The sequence below is a fragment of the Hordeum vulgare genome, chromosome 1H (assembly GCF_904849725.1).
Source record: "Hordeum vulgare subsp. vulgare chromosome 1H, MorexV3_pseudomolecules_assembly, whole genome shotgun sequence".
Taxonomy (NCBI): domain Eukaryota; kingdom Viridiplantae; phylum Streptophyta; class Magnoliopsida; order Poales; family Poaceae; genus Hordeum; species Hordeum vulgare.
The window spans coordinates 472,677,562-472,687,016 of record NC_058518.1 but is presented as its reverse complement, the minus strand read 5'-3'; the positions used below and the strand labels follow the sequence as shown (position 1 = coordinate 472,687,016).

The 9,455-nt window shown below is 42.3% G+C and overlaps 2 protein-coding genes across 3 annotated transcripts; one reads left to right on the top strand and one right to left on the bottom strand.

The window, feature by feature from the left end:
* The first annotated feature begins 1,166 nt into the window (after nucleotides 1-1,166).
* On the top strand, nucleotides 1,167-5,772 carry LOC123446456 (bifunctional aspartate aminotransferase and glutamate/aspartate-prephenate aminotransferase). Its single transcript, XM_045123052.1, has 10 exons — nucleotides 1,167-1,334; nucleotides 1,427-1,646; nucleotides 1,975-2,068; nucleotides 2,163-2,266; nucleotides 2,922-3,170; nucleotides 3,274-3,387; nucleotides 3,658-3,741; nucleotides 4,909-5,079; nucleotides 5,154-5,267; nucleotides 5,359-5,772. The coding sequence occupies exons 1-10, from the start codon at nucleotides 1,231-1,233 to the stop codon at nucleotides 5,500-5,502; spliced, it is 1,398 nt and encodes a 465-aa protein (XP_044978987.1). The 5' UTR covers nucleotides 1,167-1,230; the 3' UTR covers nucleotides 5,503-5,772.
* Nucleotides 5,773-5,968: 196 nt separating this feature from the next.
* Nucleotides 5,969-8,321, bottom strand: LOC123446466. 2 transcript variants are annotated; one of them, XM_045123057.1, is made up of 2 exons: nucleotides 8,029-8,321; nucleotides 5,969-6,591 (listed from the first exon to the last, which is right to left on the bottom strand). In XM_045123057.1, exon 2 carries the CDS (start codon nucleotides 6,557-6,559, stop codon nucleotides 6,266-6,268), a length of 294 nt encoding a protein of 97 aa, XP_044978992.1. In that variant the 5' UTR covers nucleotides 6,560-6,591; nucleotides 8,029-8,321; the 3' UTR covers nucleotides 5,969-6,265. The 2 variants fall into 2 exon arrangements, with proteins under 2 accessions (XP_044978992.1, XP_044978997.1); XM_045123062.1 differs by having other exon boundaries at nucleotides 5,969-6,588; nucleotides 8,029-8,263.
* Between the last annotated feature and the right edge of the window lie 1,134 nt (nucleotides 8,322-9,455).

The following is a 9,455-nucleotide window of genomic DNA, read 5'->3' as shown; positions in this document are numbered from 1 at the left end:
TTCAAACTCATTGACTATAAACCTCTCTCACAAGCAAAACATGATAAACCCCACAACTCATTGGGTGTGAATCACATAGTGATGTGAACAAGATTATTGACTCTAGTGCAAGTGGGAGACTATTAGAAATATGACCTAGAGGCAATAATAAGGTTGTTATTATTATATTTCCTTGTTCATGATAATCGTTTATTATTCATGCTAGAATTGTATTGATTGAAAACTCAAATACATGTGTGGATACATAGAAACACATTATCCCTAGTGAGTCTCTATAGGACTAGCTTGTTGATCAAAGATGGTCAAGATTTTCTCGCCATAGACATGAGTTGTCATTTGATAACGAGATCACATCATTAGGAGAATGATGTGGAATGATGTGATGGACAAGGCCCAAACTATGAACGTAGCATATGACCATGAAATCATAAAAAAACCCAATATCGATCTAGTCCAAAATTTGAGAACCTAGGTGGAGTAAGTACGAACGCAGCTTTAACACATAGTGGATTCTTTTGGTTAGTTTTTAAATCATGCAAATAAATTCATGCATATAGGTACTCGGTAGAAAGTTACACATTCAAGTTTGCACAAAAAGTCACGACCATTTACGACATGTGAAAAAATGCAAGAGATGATGGATTCATAGTCACAATTGCCATAGCCTCCACATTTTCTCATCTTTACACAGGTCGGAAATGATGATAAAATATTATTAGAAATGCAGAAAATGAGGAATCCGTACTCGCATCTATTGTAGCTTCTTCATTTTTCTCATCTTTACCCATGTCGGAAATGATGACGAAATCTTATTAAAATTTACATAAAAAAGTTTCCGCTCGATCAATGACGGAGCCAGGATTTGGATATAGCCACTGATAGGGGGGCAAATACATACATACTTACGCATATCAGGAATAGGGGGGGGGGGGGGGGCTGCTCGTCGCCCCTGTCTCCGCCCCTGCGCTCGATACCTAAATGCGCTACTTTTGTACTAAGTTTATGAAACTATCATAAATTTTATCATTTGCGTCATTGTGTTTTCATTTCTTGAGACAAACCTGCGTCATTGACGATCACGTTGTCCAGCCAACAACCATCTTTTGGCAGCAGCAAGCCTGCAAAGTGCAAAACCCCGGCCGCCGGCCACCTACCACCCCCACCATCCCCTGGCTGCCCAAATATAACCTCGACCTGCAACTTCACACGCCACCAAGGTAAACAGCTCCAATGGCCTTCTCACCCGTCTCCACCCCTTCCTCCTCCTCCTCCTCCCCGTCCTTCACCCTCCCCACCAAACCCTCCACGGGCACAGGCTCCGTCTCCTTCTCCAGGTGAGTCGCGGCGGCCTCTCCGCACCTCCGCCTATCTCGATTCATCTGCCCACTCCCGTCGCTCAAGATTCCGCCTGCTTCTTTGGTCGCAGGGCGTCGCGGGAGAGGCGGCAGCCCTCGAGGAAGTCCAGGATGGCGGCGGTGAGGGCGGAGGCGGTGGACACGTCCATCAGCCCGCGGGTCAGCGCGCTGCGGCCGTCCAAGACCATGGCCATCACCGACCAGGCCAGCGCGCTGCGGCAGGCCGGGGTGCCCGTCATTGGACTCGCCGCTGGGGAGCCCGACTTCGACACGCCGGCGGCGATCGCCGAGGTGATCGCCGTTCCTGGTTGTTCTCTTTGCAGTGGGAAAAGGGGGAGGAAAGGAAATTCAGGAGCCGTTCTCCGTTCCTGGTGCCTGGATCGGGGAATGGTTCGGATCTTGGTGACACGATCTGGATGGCTGATGATAGCTGTCAGATTGCCAGCCAGTTTAGCTGTATTGAGCGGCAAAAAATAGTATTGTTTTTTTAGCTTGCTTCAGGTTTCCCTTCGTATAGCACTGAAAATAGCAGACTTCAGAGTAATGCATTCTGCAGGCACGCGAGCTGTTGCTGTTGTAGCAAATCGGATTCAACGTCTGAATTTTGTTTTTTTCCCAGGCTGGGATGAATGCAATCAGGGATGGCTTTACAAGGTACACACCTAATGCCGGGACTATGGAGCTGAGGAAAGCCATCTGCAACAAGCTTCAGGGTGCGAGCGCGCGGATGAATTTCTCGTTTGCAGAACATTCAGATTGGATAAGTAGCCTGATTGACTTCATTCTTCTTCGGTTATTGATATGCAGAGGAGAATGGTCTAACATACAGCCCAGATCAGGTGCTAGTGAGCAATGGAGCTAAGCAGTGCATTACACAAGCTGTTCTTGCTGTTTGCTCACCTGGTGATGAGGTAAAGTCATCATCTCTGTTCACCGCAATTTTTCAAGAAACATATTTTTCATACTAGCTTAGTAATACCATGAATATTGTAGCACAAAGTGCTTATCCTCTAGTCATTTTCTTGTTCTAGTCCTTAAAAGTTTGCGGAATGCTTCATTCTTTTTTGATAAACTGCAAATATTGCTTGGGTCTTTCATAGCTTATCATTACCCTGTCTCATTTTCTTTATGACCCTATCTCTCTACTCGGCCATTTGGATGAAATGCTCTTCCTATTGTAATACAGTAGTATTTTTATGTATGGCTGACAATGGCATCACTAAATGTGTACTGTTATAAATTTATGATTTTTCACACTGTATGTAGCTTGTCGCTTCTTTTTGGTGCCTTGAGATTGTAATGACTTTGCAATAATTTTGGGCTATGTGTATCTTGGAATGCAGGGGCCAGGGGACGCTACTCTTCCATTATCTAAAAAAACTCGCCTTTTAATTTAGAAAATATCCTTAGCTACAAGACTAACTGATTGCTTGTATATTTGAACTGCAGATATTTATAGCTTAATCTGGTATAAACAAGCCTTATAATTATATCATCTTAGTATTCTTAGCACTGCAATGATTTGCATCCCGTTCTTTGAAAATGTTGAGTATTATCTTATTTTAGGTTTTGATACCAGCGCCATTCTGGGTCAGCTATCCTGAAATGGCTAGGTTGGCTGGTGCAACACCAGTGATCCTCCCGACAAGCATATCAGACAGTTTCCTGCTAAAGCCAGAATCGCTTGCCTCTGTGATCACTGAAAAATCAAGGCTCTTGATTCTATGCTCTCCATCTAATCCAACGGGCTCTGTGTATCCTAGGGAGCTGCTTGAGGAGATTGCTGCTATAGTCAAGAAGTATCCTAGGCTCCTGGTATGCACTTTGACCTTTTGCATGTCATTCATTTTATTTGAGATCTTCTGCGTCAGCAGTTCATCAGGATTGTTGATGTCTCATATGATTAATGATTTTGTAGGTTCTTTCTGATGAGATCTATGAGCATATTATCTATCATCCTGCTAAGCACACAAGCTTTGCCGCATTACCTGGAATGTATGACAGAACACTAACTGTAAATGGGTTTTCTAAGGTAACAAGGTCTTTTTGTTTTTCTTCTCTCTTTTTGATGCAATAATACCAGTTTTCTGGAACATAGCCCACATACTGTTAGATTAGGTATTAGTCAGTTATCTTGAAAGTGGGGCGAAAAGAAGTGGATGGAGTATATTTTAAGGTGTCCTTTCAAATAAGACTTGATAACTGAAGACATCCATGTTCATTCGATTATTTCATTTCTAAATATGCATGGTCTAGTTCAAAGTTGAAATATCTTGAATATTTACCGAATATAATTTTGTAGGCTTTTGCTATGACTGGTTGGCGACTTGGGTATTTAGCTGCCCCTAAACATTTTGTCTCAGCCTGTGGAAAGATCCAAAGTCAGGTGAGCATTCATCTTTCTTTTCTTTCATCTAAATCATTCTGTGCTACTATTATATCTGCTATAGAACGTTGCAACTTCCTAATTCCCTATTTACTTATCGCCCTTTCTTTTTCGGTGATGGTTGGAAAGGCAGGCTCAGCTCACCAAAGATCATGAGTTTGTGTTTATATCCTTTTTTTTGTGGCAGCCCGAAGCCCTCAAAGAGGGCTAACTTTTATTCATTAACAGCCTAAGCAATGTACAGATAGGAGTTTTCCAAGGAGAAAAGATATGGCTTTCAAAGCCATATTAATATTACATCTAGAACCCTTGCTGCAAAGAAAAGAGCAAGAAGGAGATGCTCTGGTAGAGGAAGCTTTCTTTGCTAGATTATGGGCAAGAGCATCTTGAGATCTAGGAATATGATGGACACTGGTGTTGAGATCAGCAGTAGTGTTGAAAAAATCAGCAAGCACCGGTCTGATTTCCATTGTCCCACTTTCTCCAGCAGATTCCTTGCTTCCGCTACTTCCACTAATGTCCTGCAATCCGAATAAAAAGAAACAATGCTCCACCCTAATGCTTTGACAGCTGATGCAGCAAGTAATAGAGCCATTGCTTCTGCCTGCAAAACAGATTGCACTTTTGTAGAAGCCGATTGAATGAATATGGTATGCTTAGTGACTGTTATTGAGGTAAACTCTGAAAGAGGCTTCATCCTTTGCCACCAAAGGATTAAAGGAAGCATCCACATAATCCCGGACACCTGCAAATTTAGCATGCATATTTATATAAGGAATAAGGAATAAGATTAGTATTGTCATTTTCATGAGATGTGATCTCTTTTTTCTCCATCAAATCTGCATTAAGCATGACTCTTGTAGCATGAAGAACCTGCATAGGACTCCATTTTCTTCTATTGAAAAGGAGATCATTTCTGGCTTTCCAAATGTTCTAAAGAACTCAATTATTTGAAATTACCCAATTCACTGGTAGTAGAATGTAACCCTGAGTCTCTAAATTGTTTAAACAGCAGACACCATTTGAACCAGTATCACCATCTTGACTAATTTAGAACTCATTTTGATCTCCAGTGATGACAGTGCCCTGATGATGTGGCTCACAGATGTTCAGTCTTGATTTTCTTCTTTAATTGTCCTGATAATAGTGTGTTGTTTGACGTCACAGTACACATCTGGTGCCAGTAGTATATCGCAGAAGGCAGGGCTTGCAGCCTTGAACCTAGGTTATGCCGGCGGTGAAGCAGTTTCGACCATGGTCAAAGCATTCCAGGAGCGCCGGGACTACCTTGTAAGAAGTTTCAGGGAACTGCCAGGAGTCAAAATATCAGAACCTCAGGTAAGCCTACGATGCCTGTTGCGACTGTGACATATATCTATATCAGGAAGGTAGCTAATTTTTGCAATTTTCAGGGTGCCTTTTATTTGTTCATCGACTTCAGCTCCTACTATGGATCCGAGGTAGAGGGTTTTGGCACTATCAAGGACTCTGAGACCCTCTGCATGTTCCTGCTAGAGAAAGCACAGGTGAATGTTACACTGATTTCAAGTGCGTCACTTGACATAAACAAGATCGGTGAGTACTTGGGTATCTTATGTGTTTTCTCTTGCATTACAGGTTGCGCTTGTCCCTGGGGATGCATTTGGAGATGACACGGGTGTTCGTATCTCATATGCCGCTGCACTATCAACACTACAATCTGCAATGGAGAAGATAAAAGACGCAATGACTCTGCTCAAGGCCCCTGCTGCGGTTCAATGAAAACGGCGTGCTGAAGGCATTTTCACCAGCAATGCTGCACCGTCATATTAAAAGCATGTCCATCGGGAGAATATGAAAACATGCCATTGTTGTGCAACAGTTAGTTCACCTTTTTTGTTTGGTTGCAAACTTGCGAAGGATTTGTTTTGTTCCAATCTTTTCATTTGGTGTAATGTAATTGTCTTTACCTGCAAGTCAGAAATGAAAATAATATGTTGTTTTGACAGCCTGGGATGGGAAATAATTGATGTCATTGATTTGGATGAAAAAGACCTTGTAATTATTTATTAAAATCATACTTACTTACCATCCCGCTTTTCAGCATTTTATCAACAAAAATATATCATGGTGATGAATTTTTAGGCATGTTTTATGCATGAGAGAAATAGCCGATAAAATTGACCACTGCAGCGTTATCACGTGGCAATAAAATGCCCACGGCAATACATGAAAATTCCGGTGGCCATTTTCCCAGTAATTATACGAAATTAGATATTTCATAGTAATATACAGGAAGTACAAAATAGGAAAAATAACCCAAAATTTATTCTAACTACACAGGTTGGCCTTCATATATATTACCAAGCCACACTGCTCATGAGAAGTGCCATCACTCTTGAGCATAGACTGATAGAGTAAAACTGAATAAGTACTGATAGACATAAGACTTCGAGGTGCATACTAGCAAAAAATGTACACCAAATTGATGGGAGTCTCCTCCTGAATAAGTGCAGAATCGATCTGCGAACAGCTGATGCGTAATCTAGTTTGCGACGATGGCTTCATCAAAGTTCCAGTCTCTGACAAGGTCCCTGGACACAGCACGGCTTCGTTGAAGGCGAGGAGTGCCCTCGGTGCCTTGGCCAGCCGCCATGGATGGAAAGGGGGTCACTTTTGATGTCCCAACACTAGCAGATCCAGCCGGCGTTGCTCTCCGAGTTAAGCAGGAAACAACAGCTCCGCATCGGTTCTCCTCCTCTGAACTCGACACCGAGTAGCTTCTAAGAGAGTGTGAGGGGCTGTTCATACCATGGCATACGAGACAAGCAAGACTCATGATTATGGTCTAGCTAAAACTGCCAGTTACTACTGCAATGGAAGGAACAATAGTTAGAAAAATCTTAATTAGAAATCATATTCCATTTCAACTATTATCATGGTCAATACCGTCAGTTAGTAGTGCTAAAAAATAACATTTGCGGTTTGCATTAAAAAGTAGAAATATCGGTGAGGACGTGGCATAAAGAAAGTAACAAACAATCAATCCCAACAAAACTTCCAGGCATTTTAAACAGTCATAACATCGCTACATAGAGCAGGAACACTCATAACAGCACTATTTTTTTCAGTACTAACTGATGAGGTAATCAAACATACAACGTGAGCTTCACACTTAAGTTATACGGAGTACTAAAAGAAACAGGTCATGTGTTATCAGACAACAGGCACCATACTACACAATGGGTTATGGTGAATAGTAGCATAAGTCCCTGTTGCATCTAATCATTCATGGGAAGGGTTGGCCCATAACAGGAAACCACACAGAATCATGATTAAGCATATCATATTTATTCATCTCTGAGAGCACATCTAGCACAACAAACAAGGGAGGCTAACAAGAGACATCTGATCTGCATGTATGCAATGGCAGGGCTGCAGTATCATCTACACATTTTACTGATTGAACAACGAACATACAATTTTAGGATGCAAGATAATTCAAACCAGCTACCATGGTATTAATGGGCATCCCATGAGCACAAAATATCAGCACTTCATCAAGGAAAGAAAAATTAGGCCAAAGACTTTGTGCAAAGGAAAAGATAGCTTGTTGACTCTAAGCAACTATTCTATATTCCAAGCTGAAACACATGAGAGGTAAATGCAAATCAAGTTCCTTGATTCCATTTTCATCCAAGTAAGCTTCTGACACATAACATGAAACTAGGATAAAACATCAAACAGACATCTATAACAAATACTACCTCTGTTCACAAATAGTATAAGATGCTATAACTTTTTCCCTGATTCGGATATATATAGGCGCAGTTTAGTGTGTTTTTAACTCATTTCAGTCCGTATGAAGTCCATATTGAAATATCCAAAACATCTTACATTTGTGAACAGAGGGAGTAGATGATTCATAAAGCGTGAACTGAATTGGTAAGTGAAGCACCTCCATAGACATCTCTCTGATTTGAAGGTACAAACACCCAGATACGAGGATGATATGGAGCCAAAGGACCAAATCTAAAAGGTAATCCACAAACTAGAGAAACAAAAGGTACTGTACTTATTTGCTTCAATTATATGGCCATAAAAGTATAAAGACATGTCAAAAGGGTGGTTTTGACTAGTCTACACAGGAACCCTTTTCTATGGGCAGGATCATGGCTGCAAGACATGGACAGCCACCAAACCCAATCGTAAGAGCAGGGGCGGATCTGCCGGGTGTGCACCGGCGCACCCAGAAATTCTGGAGGCCAGCGAGGTTTAGCTAATCACTGGATGAAACCAATCTCGTACCTCAAACCCCAATGACCGAAGACAGCAGGAACGCGATCTCGCGATGCCAAGATCGGGAACGGCGATGGCGGCGACGCGCGTGAGAGGCCTTGGGTATTTGGGTTGGGGCCTTGAGGGGTGATGACGGGTGGGGCGTGGGGAGGGGGGACGGCGACGGCGGCAGGCGATGCAGAGGCCGTGCTGGGTTGGATTGGTAGAGGCCAGGACCCGAGGAGGAAGATGCAAGAAAGGTACGGGCAAAAGGAGATAAGAGTTTGGGTGCCACCCTCACCCTGATAAGATATTTTTCTGTTAAACTAAAATAAAATATTTCTCCATAAAAAATATATATTTCAGCAAAATAAACATTTTAATAGAATAAAATAAAAAAGTTTGTAGGTTTTTTTTACACAATGTTTTTTTAGTGTAGGCCCAAATAGTCACATAACGTTTTGGTCAAAATTGCGAGCACAACTCACATGGCTAGGTCTCGTAGTGAAATATGTCCATTCGAATTCAAGTGCTAGCTTTAGCATGAGTGATTACATTTTTTAAAATTTATTTTAATTTTTTCAATGTTACTCTTTCAACGGTATGGTGTGTCCGTCAATTATAAACCATTTATAATGAATTTATCAATGTTGTTTGCATGGATAATACGTGCATGTCAGCGTTTGTGATGAATTCACCCAACGTTAGCGGCTCGCTGCTCCATGGACAAGAAAGAGGAGGAGTCACCCCTGTCCATGGAGCAACATTGACAGGGGCGACTCCTCCCCCTCTTCCTTGTCGCTGGTGTAGTAGAAAGAATTAAAGCTGACTAGACTAATGTGGCCATCGTTCCCGAGACTGGAAAGGTCTCTGTAGCCGCCCACACCCCCGTCGCTGCTACATCCATCATCACCGTCGTCGGAAGTCGCCGCATCCATCACCTGAGAGCCGCGGACAGAGAGGAGAGGGAGAGGAGAGGGGAGAGCGAGAACAAGGGTTCGGTGGGGATTCGACTCGGTTCAACCGAGCCCGCTAAGACCGACCGCGTCAACCTCGTCCTAGTCAGCAGAACGTCACATGTCGGTTGGCCAGCGTGTCACCTGACAGATGGGCACACGCGGCCAGATACACGGTTAATACATGTTTATACTTTATATTGTTGTGAGTCTGGAGTGATAGTGACTTGTGGCAAACATGGTTAATGATACTAATTCGTCATAATATGATGAAGTGTAATAGTTCTCTGCAATTAACTCGAATGAACATGTCCTGAAGTACGGCGAGTATACATATTCTTGTTTTTTTTTTTGTATTAGCTTGATTTTTAAAGCAACATTGATTAGCTTATTTTTGGTTTTTGTGGACGGTAGCATATATCGCGGGCCAATCTCCATGGTCAAAGGTGGAATAGCTCACTCATCTATCTACCTAATGGTTTCTTTGTCTTAACTTTTTCT

Coding starts and splice junctions, on each gene's coding strand:
- LOC123446456 (XM_045123052.1), top strand. CDS start 1,231: ATGGCCTTCTCACCCGTCTCCACCCCTTCCTCCTCCTCCTCCTCCCCG. Junction 1,647..1,974: donor CGCCGGCGGCGATCGCCGAG/GTGATCGCCGTT, acceptor TTTTTTTCCCAG/GCTGGGATGAATGCAATCAG. Junction 2,069..2,162: donor CATCTGCAACAAGCTTCAGG/GTGCGAGCGCGC, acceptor ATTGATATGCAG/AGGAGAATGGTCTAACATAC.
- LOC123446466 (XM_045123057.1), bottom strand. CDS start 6,559: ATGAGTCTTGCTTGTCTCGTATGCCATGGTATGAACAGCCCCTCACAC.